At 37.5% G+C, this 25,386-nt stretch overlaps 1 protein-coding gene across 1 annotated transcript in view; it reads right to left on the reverse strand.

Moving 5' to 3' along the window:
• Positions 1-13,666: 13,666 nt before the first annotated feature.
• The window catches only part of LOC142239791 (uncharacterized), a 188,182-nt gene continuing 176,462 nt past the window's right edge, over positions 13,667-25,386 (reverse strand). The window contains exon 5 of the mRNA XM_075311556.1: positions 13,667-14,196. Coding sequence (XP_075167671.1) covers positions 14,123-14,196 — 74 coding nt within the window. The 3' untranslated portion in view covers positions 13,667-14,122. The remainder of the gene's footprint in view (positions 14,197-25,386) is intronic.

The following is a 25,386-nucleotide window of genomic DNA, read 5'->3' on the forward strand; positions in this document are numbered from 1 at the left end:
AAAGTACACGTTACGACCTTTCTCCTGATACCAAAATATCCTGGGCAGTTTTGCACAGTGGGACTTTTTTCTTTATATTTCGGACGTAGTTTGATTTTTGCATAAAATTGGACAAAACACAAATTTCTGGATTTGTATTGGATATAGAAACCTCTTAGCCATAAAGTATACGTCACGCCCTTTCTCCTGATACCAAAATATCCTGGGCAGGATTGCACAGTGGGCCAGTTTTCTTTATATTTCTATCATAGTTCGTAATTTCCTATTAAGTTGGATAAAACACAATTTTCTGGATTGATTTCGAATATAAAAACCTTTTAGCCATAAAGTACACGTCACGCCCTTTCTCCCGATACCAAAATATCCTGGGCAGGAGTGCACAGTGGGGCATTTTTCCTTATATTAATCCATCCAAGTTCCATTAAATTGGATAAAACACAATTTTCTGGATTGCTTTCGAATATAGCGACCATATAGCCAGAAAGAATACGTTACGACCTTTCTCCTGCTACCAAAATATCCTGGGCAGTTTTGCACAGTGGGACATTTTTCTTTATATTTCTGACGTAGTTTGCATTTTTGCATAAAATTGGACAAAACACAAATTTCTGGATTGGTATTGAATATAGAAACCTTTCTCCTGATACCAAATATCCTGGGCAGGATTGCACAGTAGGGCATTTTTCCTTATATTAATCCATCCAAGTTAGTATTTTTCCATTAAATTGGATAAAACACAATTTTCTGGATTGCTTTCGAATATAGTGACCATATAGCCACAAAGTTCACGTTATGACCTTTCTCCTAATACCAAAATATCCTGGGCAGTTTTGCACAGTGGCCTGAATTTAGAAAAATTAAGGATCCATTAGTGCGGTTTTATTTCTACAATATCTCAATCGTTATTGTGTTTTTGATCTATGTGACCTTATTTGCTTTCGAATATAGCGACCATACAGCCAGAAAGTACACGTTACGACCTTTCTCCTGATACCAAAATATCCTGGGCAGTTTTGCACAGTGGGACATTTTTCTTTATATTTCGGACGTAGTTTGCATTTTTGCATAAAATTGGACAAAACACAAATTTCTGGATTGGTATTGAATACAGAAACCTTTCTCCCGATACCAAAATATCCTGGGCAGGATTGCACAGTGGGGCATTTTTTCCTTATATTAATCCATCCTAGTTAGTATTTGCCCATTAAATTGGATAAGACACAATTTTCTGGATTGCTTTAAGTACACGTTACGACCTTTCTCCTGATACCAAAATATCCTGGGCAGTTTTGCACAGTGGGACATTTTTCTTTATATTTCGGACGTAGTTTGCATTTTTGCATAAAATTGGACAAAACACAAATTTCTGGATTGGTATTGAATATAGAAACCTTTCTCCTGATACCAAATATCCTGGGCAGGATTGCACAGTAGGGCATTTTTCCTTATATTAATCCATCCAAGTTAGTATTTTTCCATTAAATTGGATAAAACACAATTTTCTGGATTGCTTTCGAATATAGTGACCATATAGCCACAAAGTTCACGTTATGACCTTTCTCCTAATACCAAAATATCCTGGGCAGTTTTGCACAGTGGCCTGAATTTAGAAAAATTAAGGATCCATTAGTGCGGTTTTATTTCTACAATATCTCAATCGTTATTGTGTTTTTGATCTATGTGACCTTATTTGCTTTCGAATATAGCGACCATTTAACCCGAAAGTATACGTTATGAACTTTCTCCTGATACCAAAATATCCTGGGCAGTTTTGCACAGTGGGACATTTTTCTTTATATTTCGGACGTAGTTTGCATTTTTGCATAAAATTGGACAAAACACAAATTTCTGGATTGGTATTGAATATAGAAACCTTTCTCCTGATACCAAATATCCTGGGCAGGATTGCACAGTAGGGCATTTTTCCTTATATTAATCCATCCAAGTTAGTATTTTTCCATTAAATTGGATAAAACACAATTTTCTGGATTGCTTTCGAATATTGTGACCATATAGCCAGAAAGTTCACGTTATGACCTTTGTTCTAATACCAAAATATCCTGGGCAGTTTTGCACAGTGGGACATTTTTCTTTATATTTCGGACGTAGTTTGCATTTTTGCATAAAATTGGACAAAGCACAAATTTCTGGATGGGTATTGAATATAGAAACGTGTTGGCCATAAATAACACGTCACGACCTTTCTCCTGATACCAAAATATCCTGATACCAAAATATCCTGGGCAGTTTTGCACAGTGGGACATTTTTCTTTATATTTCGAACGTAGTTTGCATTTTTGCATAAAATTGGACAAAACACAAATTTCTGGATTGGTATTGAATATAGAAACCTTTCTCCTGATACCAAATATCCTGGGCAGGATTGCACAGTAGGGCATTTTTCCTTATATTAATCCATCCAAGTTAGTATTTTTCCATTAAATTGGATAAAACACAATTTTCTGGATTGCTTTCGAATATAGTGACCATATAGCCACTAAGTTCACGTTATGACCTTTCTCCTAATACCAAAATATCCTGGGCAGTTTTGCACAGTGGCCTGAATTTAGAAAAATTAAGGATCCATTAGTGCGGTTTTATTTCTACAATATCTCAATCGTTATTGTGTTTTTGATCTATGTGACCTTATTTGCTTTCGAATATAGCGACCATTTAGCCCGAAAGTATACGTTATGAACTTTCTCCTGATACCAAAATATCGTGGGCAGTTTTGCACAGTGGGACATTTTTCTTTATATTTCGGACGTAGTTTGCATTTTTGCATAGAATTGGACAAAACACAAATTTCTGGATTGGTATTGAATACAGAAACCTTTCTCCCGATACCAAAATATCCTGGGCAGGATTGCACAGTGGGGCATTTTTCCTTATATTAATCCATCCTAGTTAGTATTTTTTCATTAAATTGGATAAAACACAATTTTCTGGATTGCTTTCGAATATGGCGACCATACAGCCAGAAAGTACACGTTACGACCTTTCTCCTGATTCCAAAATATCCTGGGCAGTTTTGCACAGTGGGACATTTTTCTTTATATTTCGGACGTAGTTTGCATTTTTGCATAAAATTGGACAAAGCACAAATTTCTGGATTGGTATTGAATATAGAAACGTGTTGGCCATAAATAACACGTCACGACCTTTCTCTTGATACCAAAATATCCTGGGCAGGATTGCACAGTGGGCCAGTTTTCTTTATATTTCTATCATAGTTCGTAATTTCCTATTAATTTGGATAAAACACAATTTTCTGGATTGATTTCGAATATAAAAATCTTTTAGCCATAAAGTACACGTTACGACCTTTCTCCTGATACCAAAATATCCTGGGCAGTTTTGCACAGTGGGACATTTTTCTTTATATTTCGGACGTAGTTTGCATTTTTGCATAAAATTGGACAAAACACAAATTTCTGGATTGGTATTGAATATAGAAACCTTTCTCCTGATACCAAATATCCTGGGCAGGATTGCACAGTAGGGCATTTTTCCTTATATTAATCCATCCAAGTTAGTATTTTTCCATTAAATTGGATAAAACACAATTTTCTGGATTGCTTTCGAATATAGTGACCATATAGCCAGAAAGTTCACGTTATGACCTTTCTCCTAATACCAAAATATCCTGGGCAGTTTTGCACAGTGGGACATTTTTCTTTATATTTCGGACGTAGTTTGCATTTTTGCATAAAATTGGACAAAGCACAAATTTCTGGATTGGTATTGAATATAGAAACGTGTTGGCCATAAATAACACGTCACGACCTTTCTCCTGATACCAAAATATCCTGGGCAGGATTGCACAGTGGGCCAGTTTTCTTTATATTTCTATCATAGTTCGTAATTTCCTATTAATTTGGATAAAACACAATTTTCTGGATTGATTTCGAATATAAAAATCTTTTAGCCATAAAGTACACGTTACGACCTTTCTCCTGATACCAAAATATCCTGGGCAGTTTTGCACAGTGGGACATTTTTCTTTATATTTCGGACGTAGTTTGCATTTTTGCATAAAATTGGACAAAACACAAATTTCTGGATTGGTATTTAATATAGAAACCTTTCTCCTGATACCAAATATCCTGGGCAGGATTGCACAGTAGGGCATTTTTCCTTATATGAATCCATCCAAGTTAGTATTTTTCCATTAAATTGGATAAAACACAATTTTCTGGATTGCTTTCGAATATAGTGACCATATAGTCAGAAAGTTCACGTTATGACCTTTCTCCTAATACCAAAATATCCTGGGCAGTTTTGCACAGTGGCCTGAATTTAGAAAAATTAAGGATCCATTAGTGCGGTTTTATTTCTACAATATCTCAATCGTTATTGTGTTTTTGATCTATGTGACCTTATTTGCTTTCGAATATAGCGACCATACAGCCAGAAAGTACACGTTACGACCTTTCTCCTGATACCAAAATATCCTGGGCAGTTTTGCACAGTGGGACATTTTTCTTTATATTTCGGACGTAGTTTGCATTTTTGCATAAAATTGGACAAAACACAAATTTCTGGATTGGTATTGAATACAGAAACCTTTCTCCCGATACCAAAATATCCTGGGCAGGATTGCACAGTGGGGCATTTTTCCTTATATTAAACCATCCTAGTTAGTATTTTTCCATTAAATTGGATAAGACACAATTTTCTGGATTGCTTTCGAATATAGCGACTATATAGCCATTAAGTACACGTTACGAACTTTCTCCTGATACCAAAATATCCTGGGCAGTTTTGCACAGTGGGACATTTTTCTTTATATTTCGGACGTAGTTTGCATTTTTGCATAAAATTGGACAAAACACAAATTTCTGGATTGGTATTGAATATAGAAACCTTTCTCCTGATACCAAATATCCTGGGCAGGATTGCACAGTAGGGCATTTTTCCTTATATTAATCCATCCAAGTTAGTATTTTTCCATTAAATTGGATAAAACACAATTTTCTGGATTGCTTTCGAATATAGTGACCATATAGCCAGAAAGTTCACGTTATGACCTTTCTCCTAATACCAAAATATCCTGGGCAGTTTTGCACAGTGGCCTGAATTTAGAAAAATTAAGGATCCATTAGTGCGGTTTTATTTCTACAATATCTCAATCGTTATTGTGTTTTTGATCTATGTGACCTTATTTGCTTTCGAATATAGCGACCATTTAGCCCGAAAGTATACGTTATGACCTTTCTCCTGATACCAAAATATCCTGGGCAGTTTTGCACAGTGGGACATTTTTCTTTATATTTCGGACGTAGTTTGCATTTTTGCATAAAATTGGACAAAACACAAATTTCTGGATTGGTATTGAATACAGAAACCTTTCTCCCGATACCAAAATATCCTGGGCAGGATTGCACAGTGGGGCATTTTCCTTATATTAAACCATCCTAGTTAGTATTTTTCCATTAAATTGGATAAGCCACAATTTTCTGGATTGCTTTCGAATATAGCGACTATATAGCCATTAAGTACACGTTACGACCTTTCTCCTGATACCAAAATATCCTGGGCAGTTTTGCACAGTGGGACTTTTTTCTTTATATTTCGGACGTAGTTTGCAGTTTCGTATAAAATTGTACCAAACACAAATTTCTGGATTGGTATTGAATATAGTAACCTCGTAGCCATAAAGTACACGTCGCGCCCTTTCTCCCGATACCAAAATATCCTGGGCAGGATTGCACAGTGGGCCAGTTTTCTTTATATTTCTATCATAGTTCGTAATTACCTATTAACTTGGATAAAACACAATTTTCTGGATTGACTTCAAATATAAAAACCTTTTAGCCATAAAGTACACGTTACGACCTTTCTCCTGATACCAAAATATCCTGGGCAGTTTTGCACAGTGGGACTTTTTTCTTTATATTTCGGACGTAGTTTGATTTTTGCATAAAATTGGACAAAACACAAATTTCTGGATTTGTATTGGATATAGAAACCTCTTAGCCATAAAGTATACGTCACGCCCTTTCTCCTGATACCAAAATATCCTGGGCAGGATTGCACAGTGGGCCAGTTTTCTTTATATTTCTATCATAGTTCGTAATTTCCTATTAAGTTGGATAAAACACAATTTTCTGGATTGATTTCGAATATAAAAACCTTTTAGCCATAAAGTACACGTCACGCCCTTTCTCCCGATACCAAAATATCCTGGGCAGGAGTGCACAGTGGGGCATTTTTCCTTATATTAATCCATCCAAGTTCCATTAAATTGGATAAAACACAATTTTCTGGATTGCTTTCGAATATAGTGACCATATAGTCAGAAAGTTCACGTTATGACCTTTCTCCTAATACCAAAATATCCTGGGCAGTTTTGCACAGTGGGACATTTTTCTTTATATTTCTGACGTAGTTTGAATTTTTGCATAAAATTGGACAAAACACAAATTTCTGGATTGGTATTGAATATAGAAACCTTTCTCCTGATACCAAATATCCTGGGCAGGATTGCACAGTAGGGCATTTTTCCTTATATTAATCCATCCAAGTTAGTATTTTTCCATTAAATTGGATAAAACACAATTTTCTGGATTGCTTTCGAATATAGTGACCATATAGTCAGAAAGTTCACGTTATGACCTTTCTCCTAATACCAAAATATCCTGGGCAGTTTTGCACAGTGGCCTGAATTTAGAAAAATTAAGGATCCATTAGTGCGGTTTTATTTCTACAATATCTCAATCGTTATTGTGTTTTTGATCTATGTGACCTTATTTGCTTTCGAATATAGCGACCATACAGCCAGAAAGTACACGTTACGACCTTTCTCCTGATACCAAAATATCCTGGGCAGTTTTGCACAGTGGGACATTTTTCTTTATATTTCGGACGTAGTTTGCATTTTTGCATAAAATTGGACAAAACACAAATTTCTGGATTGGTATTGAATACAGAAACCTTTCTCCCGATACCAAAATATCCTGGGCAGGATTGCACAGTGGGGCATTTTTCCTTATATTAAACCATCCTAGTTAGTATTTTTCCATTAAATTGGATAAGACACAATTTTCTGGATTGCTTTCGAATATAGCGACTATATAGCCATTAAGTACACGTTACGAACTTTCTCCTGATACCAAAATATCCTGGGCAGTTTTGCACAGTGGGACATTTTTCTTTATATTTCTGACGTAGTTTGCATTTTTGCATAAAATTGGACAAAACACAAATTTCTGGATTGGTATTGAATATAGAAACCTTTCTCCTGATACCAAATATCCTGGGCAGGATTGCACAGTAGGGCATTTTTCCTTATATTAATCCATCCAAGTTAGTATTTTTCCATTAAATTGGATAAAACACAATTTTCTGGATTGCTTTCGAATATAGTGACCATATAGCCAGAAAGTTCACGTTATGACCTTTCTCCTAATACCAAAATATCCTGGGCAGTTTTGCACAGTGGCCTGAATTTAGAAAAATTAAGGATCCATTAGTGCGGTTTTATTTCTACAATATTTCAATCGTTATTGTGTTTTTGATCTATGTGACCTTATTTGCTTTCGAATATAGCGACCATTTAGCCCGAAAGTATACGTTATGACCTTTCTCCTGATACCAAAATATCCTGGGCAGTTTTGCACAGTGGGACATTTTTCTTTATATTTCGGACGTAGTTTGCATTTTTGCATAAAATTGGACAAAACACAAATTTCTGGATTGGTATTGAATACAGAAACCTTTCTCCCGATACCAAAATATCCTGGGCAGGATTGCTCAGTGGGGCATTTTTCCTTATATTAAACCATCCTAGTTAGTATTTTTCCATTAAATTGGATAAGCCACAATTTTCTGGATTGCTTTCGAATATAGCGACTATATAGCCATTAAGTACACGTTACGACCTTTCTCCTGATACCAAAATATCCTGGGCAGTTTTGCACAGTGGGACTTTTTTCTTTATATTTCGGACGTAGTTTGCAGTTTCGTATAAAATTGTACCAAACACAAATTTCTGGATTGGTATTGAATATAGTAACCTCGTAGCCATAAAGTACACGTCGCGCCCTTTCTCCCGATACCAAAATATCCTGGGCAGGATTGCACAGTGGGCCAGTTTTCTTTATATTTCTATCATAGTTCGTAATTACCTATTAACTTGGATAAAACACAATTTTCTGGATTGACTTCAAATATAAAAACCTTTTAGCCATAAAGTACACGTTACGACCTTTCTCCTGATACCAAAATATCCTGGGCAGTTTTGCACAGTGGGACTTTTTTCTTTATATTTCGGACGTAGTTTGATTTTTGCATAAAATTGGACAAAACACAAATTTCTGGATTTGTATTGGATATAGAAACCTCTTAGCCATAAAGTATACGTCACGCCCTTTCTCCTGATACCAAAATATCCTGGGCAGGATTGCACAGTGGGCCAGTTTTCTTTATATTTCTATCATAGTTCGTAATTTCCTATTAAGTTGGATAAAACACAATTTTCTGGATTGATTTCGAATATAAAAACCTTTTAGCCATAAAGTACACGTCACGCCCTTTCTCCCGATACCAAAATATCCTGGGCAGGAGTGCACAGTGGGGCATTTTTCCTTATATTAATCCATCCAAGTTCCATTAAATTGGATAAAACACAATTTTCTGGATTGCTTTCGAATATAGCGACCATATAGCCAGAAAGAATACGTTACGACCTTTCTCCTGCTACCAAAATATCCTGGGCAGTTTTGCACAGTGGGACATTTTTCTTTATATTTCTGACGTAGTTTGCATTTTTGCATAAAATTGGACAAAACACAAATTTCTGGATTGGTATTGAATATAGAAACCTTTCTCCTGATACCAAATATCCTGGGCAGGATTGCACAGTAGGGCATTTTTCCTTATATTAATCCATCCAAGTTAGTATTTTTCCATTAAATTGGATAAAACACAATTTTCTGGATTGCTTTCGAATATAGTGACCATATAGCCACAAAGTTCACGTTATGACCTTTCTCCTAATACCAAAATATCCTGGGCAGTTTTGCACAGTGGCCTGAATTTAGAAAAATTAAGGATCCATTAGTGCGGTTTTATTTCTACAATATCTCAATCGTTATTGTGTTTTTGATCTATGTGACCTTATTTGCTTTCGAATATAGCGACCATACAGCCAGAAAGTACACGTTACGACCTTTCTCCTGATACCAAAATATCCTGGGCAGTTTTGCACAGTGGGACATTTTTCTTTATATTTCGGACGTAGTTTGCATTTTTGCATAAAATTGGACAAAACACAAATTTCTGGATTGGTATTGAATACAGAAACCTTTCTCCCGATACCAAAATATCCTGGGCAGGATTGCACAGTGGGGCATTTTTTCCTTATATTAATCCATCCTAGTTAGTATTTGCCCATTAAATTGGATAAGACACAATTTTCTGGATTGCTTTAAGTACACGTTACGACCTTTCTCCTGATACCAAAATATCATGGGCAGTTTTGCACAGTGGGACTTTTTTCTTTATATTTCGGACGTAGTTTGCATTTTTGCATAAAATTGGACAAAACACAAATTTCTGGATTTGTATTGAATACAGAAACCTCTTAGCCATAAAGTATACGTCACGCCCTTTCTCCTGATACCAAAATATCCTGAGCAGTAATTTCCTATTAAGTTGGATAAAACACAATTTTCTGGATTGATTTCGAATATAAAAACCTTGTAACCATAAAGTACACGTCACGCCCTTTCTCCCGATACCAAAATATCCTGGGCAGGATTGCACAGTGGGGCAGTTTTCCTTATATTACACCATCCAAGTTAGTATTTTCCATTAAATTGGATAAAACACAATTTTCTGGATTGCTTTCGAATATAGCGACCATATAGCCAGAAAGTACACGTTACGACTTAATTTTAATTTGCATTTTTGCATAAAATTTGACAAAACACAAATTTCTGGATTGGTATTGAATATAGAAACCTTTTAGCCATAAAGTACACGTCACGCCCTTTCTCCCGATACCAAAATATCCTGGGCAGGATTGCACAGTGGGGCATTTTTCCTTATATTAATCCATCCAAGTTCCATTAAATTGGATAAAACACAATTTTCTGGATTGCTTTCGAATATAGCGACCATATAGCCAGAAAGAATACGTTACGACCTTTCTCCTGATACCAAAATATCCTGGGCAGTTTTGCACAGTGGGACATTTGTCTTTATATTTCAGACGTAGTTTGCATTTTTGCATAAAATTGGACAAAATACAAATTTCTGGATTGGTATTGAATATAGAAACCTTTTGGCCATAAAGAACACGTCACGCTCTTTCTCCTGATACCAAAATATCCTAGGCAGGATTGCACAGTGGGCTAGTTTTCTTTATATTTCTATCATAGTTCGTAAGTTCCTATTAACTTGGATAAAACACAATTTTCTGGATTGCTTTCGATTATAGCGACCATATAGCCAGGAAGTTCACGTTATGACCTTTCTCCTGATACCAAAATATCCTGGGCAGTTTTGCACAGTGGCCTGACTTTATAAAAATTAAGGAGCCATTAGTGCGGTTTTATTTCTACAATATCTCAATCGTTATTGTGTTTTTGATCTATGTCACCTTATTTTCTGAACGTGCGCTCCTAGGCCTTTATTATGGCATCAAATTTGTCGCTTAGTTAATTTATTATTGGTCCAAAGTAGTTAAAATATATATAACAATTTTTTGGTCGCCTTAGCATAACTCAATTAACCCATTCTGCACGGATGAAAAAGACTGTTTTTCATATGTTTGGCTATAAACATTATATGTTTGGAACACAAATTTTCAAACACAATATTTTTGAGTGCAAGCATATAATGTTCATAAACTAGCATAACATGTTTGGGACATATATGTTAATATGTTAGAACATATTATGTTTGGGACATAAAATGTTTGTAAATATAATATGCTTGGATGCAAACATATATTAATTTAGAAATAGCCTATAAACATATATGTGTTTAGTAGCTTGGAGCGCTATTTAACAGGGAGCGATATTGAATTAAGTTGGTGGTTGTTGCTTGTTATTACAAAATTAACATTTTATTTTTCCTTGGGCAATTGATCAGCTACTTCTTTGATCCTTACAAACTGTGTGGTCCGCTGTTCGAATCCCCGTCCGGCAAAAGGTAAAATTAAAATAAAAAAAATCATAAAATTGAATAATTTCTTCTACAATGTTTGTATTGCAGAAAAAGGTGCTAAGAACTAAAAAATCTCGTGGAAGTGAGAAGGATGTGGGGGAATATACAATTAGGCAGAAACAAAATTTTGAGCATTCAGGTCGAAAACCTATGTTGTTAGCACCTATATTACCTGTTTATTTTCATAATTCATTATGATTGTAAATATATAAATAAATAAATAAAATTTTGAGCACAATATTGTTTGGGAGATTTTTTTAAGCATATAATATTTTTGAGTGCAAAATGCTTCCAAACATATTATATGTTCACATAATAACATATTGTTTTTTGGAAGACAACATTATTGAATTTGGATGCAAAAATACAAAATGTTTAGAACTTAGACTACCCAAACATATATTGTTTAGACTAATATGCTTTCAAACATATTATATATTGGAAGAGATGAAACATATAAATGTTTGGGCAATACCCAAAAATGTATATGCTTGACGCAAAATATGTTTGGGAGTATATGTTACAGAGGCGATTTTTTGTGAGTGTGTGTGCGCGGCTAAATCTGTCTGGTTTGTGCCTTAGCTATTTACAATTTATCTTCACGCACATCATGGTATAATAAGTTTGCGCATTTGTATGTAACGACAAGAAGGAAAGGTCTGAGACCCATCGTTTAGTATACCGATCGTCTTAGAATTGAATTCTGAGTCGATTTAGCGATGTCCGTCTGTCTGTCTGTTCATGTATTTTTGTGTGCAAAGTATAGGTCGCAGTTTAAGTCCGATCGTTCTGAAATTTGGCATAGGGTCGTTTTGTGGGACAGAGACAATCGCTATTGATTTGGGAAAAAATCGGTTCAGATTTAGATATAGCGCCACATATATTTATCCCCGATCTGGCCATAATTGGCGTGTTTCTCAACCGATGTTCTTCAAATTCCGTACATCCGAATACTCTATGAGCCTCGAAAAGCTTGCAAAATATTAGCCAAATCGGTTCAGAGTTAGATATAGCTCCCATATATATCTTTCGTCCGATTTAGACTCATATGACCACAGAGGCCAAAGTTTACCACCGATTTTCGCAATTTTGCACAGAGAGTAGAATTGACATTCTACCAATGCTTGGTAAATTTGATTGAAATCGGTTCAGATTTAGATTTAGCACCCATATATATCTTTCGTCCGATTTTGACTTATATGGCCTTAAAAGCCAGAGTTTTCCGTGATTTGCTTCAAATTTTGCACAAGGGGTACGTTTAATGGTATCGTTATGTGCGCCAAATTTGGTTAAAATCGGTTCAGATTTAGATATAGCTCCCATATATATCTTTCGCCCGATTTTCACTAACGTTTAATGGTATAGTTATAGGTGCCAAATTTGGCTAAAATCGGTTGAGATATAGATATAGCTCCCATATATATCTTTCGTCCGATTTGGACTTATATGTCCTCAAAAGGCATGACTTTCTTCAAATTTTGCACAAGAAGTACGTTTAACAGTGTCGGTAAGTGTGCCAAATTTGGTTGAAATCGGTTCAGTTTTAGATATAGCTCCCATATATATTTTTCTTCCGATATACACTTACGGGGGCCAAAGTTATACTTCCATTTACGTTAAATTTTGTAGAGATAGCAGAATTAATATTCTACCTATACATGTCAAATTTAGTCAAAATCGGTTCAGATTTAGATATAGCTTCCATATATACACCATAATTGTGGAAATATGGTAGACTGTTTCATATTTTAAACCCATATTCAATGGGATTTTCCTCCAATCGACTGGATAGTTTCCATAGAGAATATATTTAATGTGATATTTAAGTGTGTCAAGTTTGATCCAATTTGGTTCAGATTTAGATAAAGCCGTCATATATACGTTTTCCCGGTTTATAAAAATATTGCCAAAATTCCCACAAATTCTGTGATGATTTCCCCATATCATAGTCATATCCTAAACACTGTAATGCCAGAATATTTTCTGCCATTATTTATTTCCCATATTTTTTACAAACATTGTGTTTCATCCCAGGGTTTTAGACAACAAATTGTCTCCATTAAAAGTATTTGTATCTTTTCCTTTATATTGCTCCCAGCAAATTTGAAGTAGTTGAGATGGTAACACAACTTTAGACTTTTCTTGCTTGTTTTTATTTGATTAACTTTTATTTTCATGAAGCTCCGTTAGTGCTACGTTAGCTAACGAACTTTTAAACTGTATTATGGACATATCATCGTGCTTATATATTCCACATGCCAGTTAGGGACTTAACTGCTGTATTTTTTCTAGTTAAATTTAATCGAAGAGAAATTGAGCGTAAAAAGATAATTGTACCCGTTAATTTTTTAATTGATAACTTTTTCAACTTCAATTAAATTTTTAATAGAAAATATTTTGACAGTATTATTGCCTATGTATGGTGACCTCACATTTGTAGTTACCGTTCTCGTTTTACTTCCTTAAAAAATTGATAAAATTGACACAAAAATTGTATTTGAAGTCTATTTGAACATATTAGCTACAATATAAATGGAAATCACATATAAATATAGTGGATAAAATTGTATATGAAAAAACATTAAAACTAGAATAAAAGATGTTCTGTTCATGTGTGAGTATACAAATAGAGAACTTATTATGTAACTTAAATTATAATATATACATTAGAGAAAACAATTAGTGCACAAAATTAAAATATTAACAATATTTCTTGCTAAATGTATGTGTGCATGAAATGCGAAAGAAATTTATCTTGACAAATGACGAAATATTGCAATGATGTATTATTAGTAGTCGTTATGTGTCCTAATGGATACGCAAACTTATATTTTAGTAGTATATTTAAGCAAAATCATGTGATATATGCTTTAGCCTTATATGCCAGACTTAAATATATTCAAGCTTAATATTTCTAATACTATGAATCTACCATTTCAATCTGCGGTTACTTGGTTGGTCCGGGTGGAAAAGGATTTATCACAGCTACAGCAGCGGCTTGTTGGCTGGCAAGTACAGCAGCTGAAAAGAAAATGTTTACCATTTTATACACTATTTGCATTAAGAAAGTAATATATGTAAATAAGGCCCCATTATAATATTTTTTAAATTCAAATAACCTAATCAATAATAACGCTATGCAAATACGATTACATTAACTGGTGGATTTTATTTTCGTAAAGTCAGGTTCAAACATTATTTTCCAACATTTGCTTTTGTGTTGGTCGTAAAGGGGAAATCAGTATTTCGCAAGTTTGGTCGCAATATTTTCCAAATAAATTTTTAATTTATTTATAAATTGTCTGGTACATCATAAATGTTTTAATTTTTTGTTAAATTGTAAACAGGACAGTGAAAGAGAACATAAATGCGCTCTTATTTTTCGTTTATTTTTAATCTTAGAACTGACACACACCCTAAAAAAATCTCCTATGTAACACACGCTCTCAAACATATTCTGCTTCAAGCATATATATTTTCAGCATATGTTAAAGTAAACATGTTATATTTGATCTTAACAGTAAACATGTTATGTTGCATCTTAAGCAAATCTCCTAATAGTTAATTCCAGCTTCTAAACATTTCTTTGCTTGCACCAAATTTCTCAAATATAATTGTGTAAAAACACATGTTTTTTATTTATTTGAATATTACAACCCATTTATTTATAAACAAAATATGTAACTCCATAAGTAATCATGCACGGGAGACACCGTGGTGCAATGGTTAGCATGGTTAGGTTACGTTAGCTTAAAGTGCCAGTCCGATTAAGTTTCAGGCTCACTTAGACTAATATTCAGTCCATTGTGATACCACATTTACTAAAAGTACCTATTCCATATGGCACTTCTAGTTTTAACCGCTGAACCTTCTCGATTATTTTCTTCTGTTGAACCAAACAGATTGTTCCAAAAACATTAGCAAACTGCTTAAATTAACGTTTTCCAGGTCCACCAGTAATCTAAAGCTATATGCCCCAAAATTTGCTTACGTCTTACACAAAATGCAGGACACTTTCACAAGAGGTGTTTAATTGATTCCTTTTCCTCCGCATCATGGCATCTCATACAATAGTCATTATATTTCACCCGTTATAGCAGATATCAGGAGTGATATCTGGCGTCTTGAGAACACTAGCATATATAGTGTGCGGTTTATTACAATGGACTGAATAGTCTAGTCTAAGTGAGCCTGAAACAGAATCGGGCTGCCACTTTAACGTAGTGTGCGGTTTAAGTTTAAATGGGGCCATATTTGCTTGGTGTCGTTACAACCCTAGCAATTCTCCCATCGAACATTTGCCATCAAAACAGCTTTCTCACGCAGTAAGAGTTTCAGGTAGCCAGATGCATACCAACAGATTCTAGTTCCCCTTGAATATGTAAGGTAGTTGCTAGCCTTGCTAACTCATCCGCTTCGCAGTTCATCGCAATGTTCCTATGGCCAGGCACCCATATTAGGTGAATTTTGTACTGCTCAGCCATCTCGTTGAGAGATTTGCGGCAGTCGATGGGCGTTTTCGAGTTAAGGAACACAGGGTCCAAGGATTTTATTGCAGGTTGACTGTTTGAGTATATATTAATGCCCACATTTTTTGGAACATTACTTCTCAGCCAATTCGCCACATCTCTTATTGCTAATGTTTCCGCATGATAAACACTACAGTGATAGGTAATCTTTTCGCTATTCGAAGTTCAAGATCTTTAGAATATACTCCGAAACCCACTTGTCCCTCCATTTTGGAGCCATCAGGGTAGAAATCCATATATATCGTTTATTCCCCGGGGTCTGTGTGCACCACGCCTCACTGTTGGGAATTAGAGTTTCAAACTTTTTGTCGAAAAGTGGTTCCGCCAAAGTGTAATCCACTACGTTTGGCACATCTGGAATTTTTTGAGGACCAAACTGTGACTGTACCTTTTTTCTGACCACAACGATAGCTCACCCAACCACACAGTCGTTGTTGCAGCTGACTGTTTGGCCAAAATGTCTAAAGGCAATAGATGCAGCATGACATTAAGAGAATTTGTTCCTGCCTTACTGAATGCGCCTGAGATACACAAGCACGCCATACGCTGAACTTTGTCTAAACTTGTCGGTTGCTGAAGTGCCAGACTACAACACCATATAGCATTATAGGTCTAACCACTGCCGTGTATAGCCAATGCACAATTTTCGCATTTAGCCCCCACTTTTTTCCTATTGCCTTTTTGCACGAGTACAAAGCTACTAGCTTTTCTCGCTCTTTCTTCAATATTAAGCTTAAAGTTCAGCTTCTTGTCCAGAATAACGCCAAGGTATTTTGCATACTCACTAAAGGGAATTTCAATACCCCTAAGGATATGGACTTAACCGTGGGAGTTTTTCGATTTTTGCAGTACATGACTAGTTCTGTCTTTGCAGGATTTACCCCAAGACCATTGTCTTTCGCCCATTTCTCAGTCATCCGGAGGGCTCTCTGTATAATATTTCTGATCGCGAATGGGAATTTTCCCCTGACTGCTAGAGCCACATCATCTGCGTATGCCACCACTTTTATCCTTTTTTTTCTAGGGAAACCAGAAGTTTGTTTATAGCAACATTCCAAAGAAGAGGTGATAGAACTCATCCTTGGGGAGTGCCTCTGTTCACATACCTCTGTATGTTTGCATGTCCTAGTGTGGCTGAAATACGTCTCTTCATTAGAAGTTCGTCTAACAGCCTAAGTATACCTGGATCAACATTCAGAGTTGTCAGTCCATTTAATATCGAGTTCGGATGGTCGTTATTGAATGCCCCTTCGATGTCTAGAAACGCCACAATTATGTATTCAGTGACAGATAGTGAGCTTTCAATAAAGCTGACTAGTTCATGTAATGCGGTCTCAGTGGACATGCCCTTCGAGTATGCATGTTGTCGTTTCGAGAGCAAACGTGAATCGACGCTAGTTCTAAGATAAATATCTATCATCCTCTCCAGAGTCTTAAGTAGGAATGAGGATAAGCTGATTGGGCGGTAATCGGAAATTAGGTATGAAAACGACTTTTGTTTCCCTCTACTTCCTTGGAGTATATAGTTGATACATCCTGTATATATCGCCGACAACCAGGGGATAATTCTGTCAGTCCCTACTTGTAACTCCATCAGGACCGGGGGATTAAATGCTCCAAAACTATATAACACCCATTTTATTCTAGATCTAGATCTACAATTTCCTCGATAGGAAATGACAGCTGAGCCGCTGTTGCACCGCCATAACATGGTTCAACCGTCTGATTTCCAGGAAAATGTGTGTGCAATAGTACCTCCAGCGTCTCCTCACTGGACATTGCCCAATTGCCCTGCGATGTTTTAATGAAACATGGAGCGGAGTTAGTGGATACTAGTACCTTCCGTAGTCTGGAAGCATGAGATGTATTCTCAATACTGTTGCAGTAATCATTCCAATAGTTATGGTGAGCCCTTCGTAGTTTTCGCTTGTATCCTCTCAGATTCTTCTTGTAAGTGTCCCAATCCTCCGTAGCTCTGGTGGACTTTGCCTTGTTAAGGAGCGTCCTGCAGGATTTCCTCATATTACTTAACTCCGTAGACCACCATGACGGTCGATTTTCCCTCCTTGGCTTCCCTCTAGGGCATGCAGTCAGTGAGATGTTGAAGACCTTAGTAATCCGCTCCACTGCGTGTTCGATATCTTGCACAGTGCTCATATTTGTCTCTGGTATTTCCGGTATCATCATATGAACGATTACATATAACAATTCCAATCAGCTTTCCTAACATTTGGCGGAAATATCGTCTAGGTGGTATGAACATCAAATTTGAAACTGATGTAGCGATGATCTGAGAAGCTATGTTCACTTAAAACCTGTCACTCAGATATCATTTCATTCAGATCTTGCAAGGCCAATGTGACATCCAAAACTTCTTGTCTATTTTTAGGTTGGGGCATCTCCCTTATTGCAAACCAAATTAGTACGCAAAATAAACTCTAGGAGTGACTCTCCTCTTGTATTAATGTCACCACTTCCATATACTATGATGTGCATTTGCGTCGCATCCCATAATGAGTTTTGTCTTTGTTTTCAATGACTCCTCAACTAAGGTGTTAACGGCACATACGGTGTCTATCCATGTCTGCATCTTTGGTATCTCCCACGACTTACACAGAGGCTTGTTCATTTCTGAATCCTTTAGTTGATCGTTTTTATATACCTTCATTTGGATATAATGAAAGCCATAACATACACGGCCCTGGGACTTTGCTAGATGTGGCAAAGACGGAGTGTTCAATATACACAATGCATGCCGTCTTGGTCCATCCACTTCATCCAAAGGGCCAACCTTCCAATCAGCTGTTGGAAGATCTGGATTGCATTGTTTCAGTCTATTTAAAATAGATTCAGGGCCAGGAGCAGCTCCTTCTCCAACGTCACCAATTAGTATCAACGCAGCTTTAAAACGTTCTATAGACCTCAGGTCCTCAAATGCGACTACCTTAAATCGTCCTTGATACCAACCAGCCTCTTGGTGCCGAGGATCTGGACCGGGAAACTTTTCTAGCACCTGTGAGTAGACGCTTTACAAATTTATAACTTTAGTCGATACCCGTCCACTGGTCCCTTAAGTTAGCAGCCCATTGGGTGACTTTGAATTTCACTGCATGGTGGCTTAATTTACCACCGCACTTGAAATTTGTAATAAGTACTTATTACGATTAAATAATCCGCTATTAAAAACAGTCCGTTCAGTTCGACGGTTGAATGACGAGCTTTAGCATGCACGTCTTGCATACACAGGGTCGTGGGTTCAATCCCAGTTTCGACCAAACACCAAAAAGTTTTCCAGCGGTGGGTTATCCCCTATCAGTAATGCTGGTGACATTTCTGAGTGTTTCGAAGCTTTACATATTTTTTCATGTTTAACTTTTAAACTTTATAGTTATTGAATAGTGGAAGTGAGAAATGTTCCATGTATTGAAAAAGCGTCATGCTGTGGATAAATGTATTCACTGAAAATCTCGTCTGAAATCATGTCAAATTTTTAAATAGCGAAGAACTTAGTACATTTGATTTGTTTTTTAAGACTTCATTATTTATTAATCAGTTCTCCGATTTTTTTTATTCTCTCTCGCTCTCTCTCTCTCTCTCTCTGACGTTTTTAAACATACATGGTTTTGTACGAAATTGATAAATTAATATAAGTGTTACCGATCTATCAAGTACCAAATAAAAATCAGCGAAAGAATTTATTTTATTTATTTATTTTAATAACCTGCACAACAAGAATTAATTTTTTATAATTACAGTATAGGCATTCAGTGTCCAACAATAACATCCTTATGTTATATAAATGAAAATAAAATGATTTGAACATAAAAACAGGAATTAAATTCAATATTACAATTTGTTACATATGTATCGTGCTGTCCCTGATAAACCTTGGCAGATCGTTTATATAAATAGAAAAAATAGGGCCAAGCGTGGATCCCTGTGGAACTCCTTTTCGTAAATGTACAGGCTCAGATATCCCATTACCTGTTTTACAGACAGCGTCCTTTCACTCAGATAGGAATGTAGAATTCTAACAGAGCTAGAAGAAAAATTAAAAAAAGTTGCGTAACTTGAAGCACAGCAATGAGCGATCGACAGTGACAAATGCCTTCGAATGATCCAATAGAACATGACAGCTAACCTTGCCAAGATCAGTTTATAGTTTAAAATACTCACAGACATCAGCTAGCGCACTAATACAACTATAACCAGGACGAAACCCCGATTGACTTGATGAAAGAAGTGATTTACCCTTTAAGTTCAAATGCCGTTTTCTTAGCTTTTGTTAAATCATATAATCATTTTCAAGTGTAATCCCGCCGTTAGGATTTGTCTATACATTTTCTGCCTTTCGGTTCGAAAATAAGGACATTTTCTAACGTCAAATGTCATCAACCCCCGCCTTTCGACATTCAAGCTTTTTGACATTTACTTTTGAGACTCTCTCGCTTCTACGAAGGTAAATATTGTTTGACGAACAATAATTTATTAAATATTTTGATTCAAATTCTAAACCAGTGCCTTTTTATTTCTTTTCTACTTTTATGCCACGCATTCATTGGTCCTTCGAACCGGATATTAATTGGAAAAAATTAATTCGCTCTTTTTATTTCTTCTTCGAAGGCAAAGGCTACGCCACCAACAACCGATCGACGATCAACATCCTCTACGAGGCATATCAATTTATTATATACACAAATATTTTAACATTCAACAACCAAGGTATGTACTTTCAGTGACAATTAAAAAGTGAGCATATCCTTCGGTGTGAATATTAATAAAAACAGAAATAAACACTCGCCTACGGTCGCTTTACAACTCGTATTTTATATCGGTTGTACATTAAATCTCTACGAGAAAAAATTAAATTATCCGTCGGTCTTTAATACCCGGTTACATTGTCATTAAAGTGTTGAAAAGTGCGTTTAATTCCACTTTGTTTTCGTCCAAATATTCTACGTCAAAGTTGAATTCAATTTCGCTGTATTTCTCCATTTGATTACATTCATATATTTGTGTTTCTTTTGGTTTTTTGATCTTCGATCTGCATAGAAAAAACAAAAACAATTGCATTGGTTGTAAGCAAAAACAATGGAAGATGAAGATGGGAAAATGGCAGCAGAGGGTATCAAACCATTGACGGCGTTCGATGCAAACGTGTCGTTTATGATTTTTTGTTCCACAAATTAAACTAAGAATAAAAAGAAATTTATATCAGGCAATGACGTAGAACAATCGGTCAAAAGTTTCTCATTATTATTTACACAAAATTTAACATCATTTGTGAGTTTTTAACAAAAAATATTGCAAATTAAAAATGAACGAACGTGTATGTATCGAACACCGTAAATGCAACTTTTGGTATGACGTCGCCCATTTTCCAATCTTCCTTTTCTATTGTTTTTGGTTGTAAGCATTGGTTTGCCAATAGGCATCAATAGTAAAGTGTTATACAGTTGCCGTTCAACTTGCTATACACACGTACGCACACAGGTGTTACAGGCAACATACGTTCGAACTGCATACACGTTGGTTTAATAGCGTGGGTCGCTTACGGCGCTAAATTATAAAAATATTTTTTTGCAAGTTCAATTGAGAGAAGTATTTATTGTTGATTCCTACGGATATCGGTCGTTTACTATTATCGTTCGTGTTACGTGGTAGTGTACCCTACGGTCGGTCGATATAAACAATAAAATAACAGTATTTAGAATATATTATATTATTTTAATATTGACATATTTGAGTTTCCACGAAACTTTTTGATTTTTATATTATTGTTGTTGTTGGACCTTACCGCTTGGTAGCGTGCATCTTACAGTCAGTGCACCCTACAATCGGTCAAGTTGACATTTTACAATTTAAAGTTCACGACTTTTTATTGTTTTGTAATTTTTCCATTTGGCAAGTGATATTCACGATACACTTGCACAAATTAAGACCGTATATGACGACGTCATACGAGAATATTTACATTTGGGTCATATGAGGCCAGTTTCGGCTACGCCAACAGACGCCCCAGTTTGTTATCTACCTCATCACCCCGTGATTAACCCCGACAAAAGGACGACTAAGTGGTTTTCAACGCCTCGAATACGACGTCTACCGGCAATAGCCTGAATGACATTTTACATGTCTCATTTTGAGATGGAGGTTGTACAAATTCGTGTACAATTGCGACATCACACAGATGTATCGCCAAATCCGAGTTGACCCGTCTCAGACCTGTCTGCAGAGAATACTATTTCGGGATTCTCCGCAAAACATTATCCAGGACTATGAGTTACAAACTGTAACGTTTGGAGTAAAGTGTGCTCCATTTCTAGCCATACGGACACTGTTGCAATTGGCGGACGACACGGAGAATGACTTTCCTCTTGCTGCGCACATCCTACGGAGGTGCATGTACGTTGACGACGTATTGACGGGCTACCATGATTTGCATACTGCGATTAGGTCTAGGGATCAGCTAATTGCCGCTCTATCTTCTGCCAAGTTTGAGCTGCGAAAGTGGACTGCGAATGATCGTACCATTCTCGAGGGTCTCCCTACGGGCCATTTGCTTGATGCTGAGCTTCTCACGTTTGTAGAAGCTAGCAGTTCTAAGCCTCTTGGTATAAGATGGAATGCCCAGCTGGACGTATTCTACTTTGACATGAGTCCGCTCCCGGACAAGTCTCGGTTTACGAAAGGCGATACTTCATCTGCCATTGCGAAACTGTTTGATCCACTAGGTTGGTTAGGCCCTATCATAGTTACTGCCAAGGTGATAATGCAGCAGATCTGGTCTGACAAGATTGGTTGGGATGATGCGCTTCTGTCTACGACAGAACGGGAATGGCGAAGGTTTGTCGAATGTTACAGCGACGTTAATTCGATTCAAATACCGCGTTGGGTTAGCTATTCGCCTGATTGTGGCGCAGAATTGCATGTTTTTTCTGATGCCTCAGAGAAGGCATACGCGGGGGTGGTATACATTCGTATTTTGACTCCGAATGGTGATATATGCACTCATCTACTTTCTTGTAAGACCAGAGGCGCACCGCTTAAGTCTGTGTCTCTGCCCCGATTGGAGTTGTGTGGAGCAGTTTTGGCCTCCGAATTGCTAAAGAGTATCCTCGACGAGATTGATATACAACTTCAGGGAATATTTTGTTGGACGGATTCGACGATCGTCCTTTCCTGGCTCGGCAAACCTCCATCTACGTGGACTACGTTTGTTGCCAATCGTGTCAGCAAGATTCAGGATATTACAGTTGGTGAGAATTGGCGTCATGTACGCTCTGAGGAAAATCCCGCTGACTTGGGTAGCCGGGGGGTTACCCCCTCGGAATTGGCTGGATCCCGACTTTGGTGGCATGGGCCACACTGGCTACGCCAGGATCGGTCTCAGTGGGATATTCGGGACTCCGTCCCCCTTGATACAGATGTTGAGGTGCGCGCTGTCAAAGTTCATACCACATTTTTTTGAATTATGAGGATGTGTTAGAGAGATTTTCGTCCTTGGACAGGGCTTTACGAGTTCTGTCTTATGTCTTTCGATTTTTACATAGGGCCATCCTGCCCATAGGGGTCACCACGTTTATCGCAGGACGGCTTTGACGAGTTTGGAGCTTAAAAACGTGAGACGACGTCTGGCTATACTGGCTCAAAAGGCTTATTATGCGGAGGAATACGCTTCCTTGTTACGCAAGGAACCTATTAGTCCGAAAAGTTCTTTGTTGCCACTTAATCCATTCTTGGATGAATCAGGCGTGCTTAGGCTCAACGGGCGCTTGGCACGTCCCCCTACACTGGCATATTCAGAGCGTCATCCGATTATTGTACCCTACAATAGTCGGTTTGCTGCTCTTTTGGCCAGGTACGTCCATTTGATATCCATACATGGGGGGAATCAATTGGTGCTACGCATTTTGAGGATTGAGTACTGGGTTCCCCGCCTGACTTCTTTGGTACGAAAGACCATAATTGTTGTAAGCGCTGTCTTTTGGACAGGAAGCGGTCTTGCTCCCAGATTATGGCCGCGCTTCCACCAGAGCGCAATACACTTTCTAGACTTTTTGCCACTACTGGTGTGGACTTCGCGGGCCCATTTGAGGTCAAATCCTTTACAGGTCGCGCTTGTAAGGTAACCAAAGGTTATGTTTGCGTATTTGTCTGCTTTTCTACGAAAGCAATTCATTTAGAGGCTACATCTGATTTGTCGACGACATCCTTTTTGGCGGCTTTTTATCGATTTGTCTCCCGCCGTGGTTGTCCCGGAACAATATTTTCCGACAACGGCACCAACTTCGTTGGAGCATCTAGGGAAATTGAGCGGGATTTCAAGGTTGTGCTGCGCGAGAGCCGCGATAAGTTGTGCTCCGCACATTTGTATCAAGAATTGTCTAGGCAATTCATTCCGGCGGGAGCTCCACATATGGGCGGTCTCTGGGAGGCCGCAGTAAAGATCTTTAATCTTCATTTTCGAAAGCACGCCAATGGCTTCAAATACACGTTTGAAGAACTTTCTACCATTCTGGCTAGAATTAAGGCCTGCCTTAATTCTCGTCCACTTTGTCCAGTGAATGATAGTCCGCATGATATAGTGGCTCTCACGCCAGGTCATTTCTTGGTTGGATCGTCGATCCTCGCTCCTCCGGAGCCCGTTATTGATGAATCGCCTTTGCATATTGTTAACAGATACAGAAAGATGAAAGCTCTAACTCAACAGTTCTGCTTACGGTGGAAAGACGAGTATCTGAAGAGCTTACATAAACGCTACAAATGGCAATTTCCTCAACGGGATATGCAGAAGGACGATTTAGTTGTCATTCGACATGAGCAATTACCCCCCACTTCGTGGAAGTTAGGTCGTATTGTTGATATTCATCCGGGTACTGACGGTCGAGTACGCGTCGCGGATGTTAAAACCGAAAATGGCGTTATACGGCGTCCCGTAGTTAAACTTGTGCCTCTTACGGAGGTAAAATAAGTTCATTTTGCGTTGTACTCGCGTCCTCACTGGATTTTGCTTGCGTGAAAATCTTAGGTTTGATGGCCGCGTTTCGAATCGCTATAGGACCGAAAGTTGTAAGGCGACCTACGGTTTCTTGTCATTCTGACCATTTTGTTAATTTGATTTTCCGTTCCGTCATCGAAATCTTTCTATATTTTCATAGATGGAAAACATAGCAAAGATGGCCGCTACCCTTCCTGATTTTGAGGACGACGTCCCCATGTCTGATGAGGAACGGGAAATCGATCCAACCATCGCACCTCTGGCCGATGTATCCACCATCAGCACGACTGCTGATCCTGCCACTCTGGCCGACCTTTCCACCAATAAAAATCCGTTGACGACGGCTCCTGGAGTTCCTCCAGGAGAATTATCTGTGGCTTCGCCACCCCTTTCGGCACCAGTTCGAAAGTCCCAGGGTTCGAATATTCAACGTGGCAGAAGAGAATGTGTCATATGCAAGGCAAAGCATCACTTACGTGATTGCAAAGAGTTCAGGGCGATGCGCATTGAACGAAGGCTGCGTACCGTAGCGCTTCATAAATGTTGTGGTAATTGCCTTGACGCCACACACTTTGTTCGTGACTGTCCCAGTCCACACAGGTGTAAGCACTGTAACGGTGACCATCACACCATGCTGCATAATCATGCAAAGAATAGCGCTGATCGGTCTCGCCCTGCTAC

The sequence above is a fragment of the Haematobia irritans genome, chromosome 5, assembly GCF_050003625.1.
Source record: "Haematobia irritans isolate KBUSLIRL chromosome 5, ASM5000362v1, whole genome shotgun sequence".
NCBI classification, from domain to species: Eukaryota; Metazoa; Arthropoda; class Insecta; order Diptera; family Muscidae; genus Haematobia; species Haematobia irritans.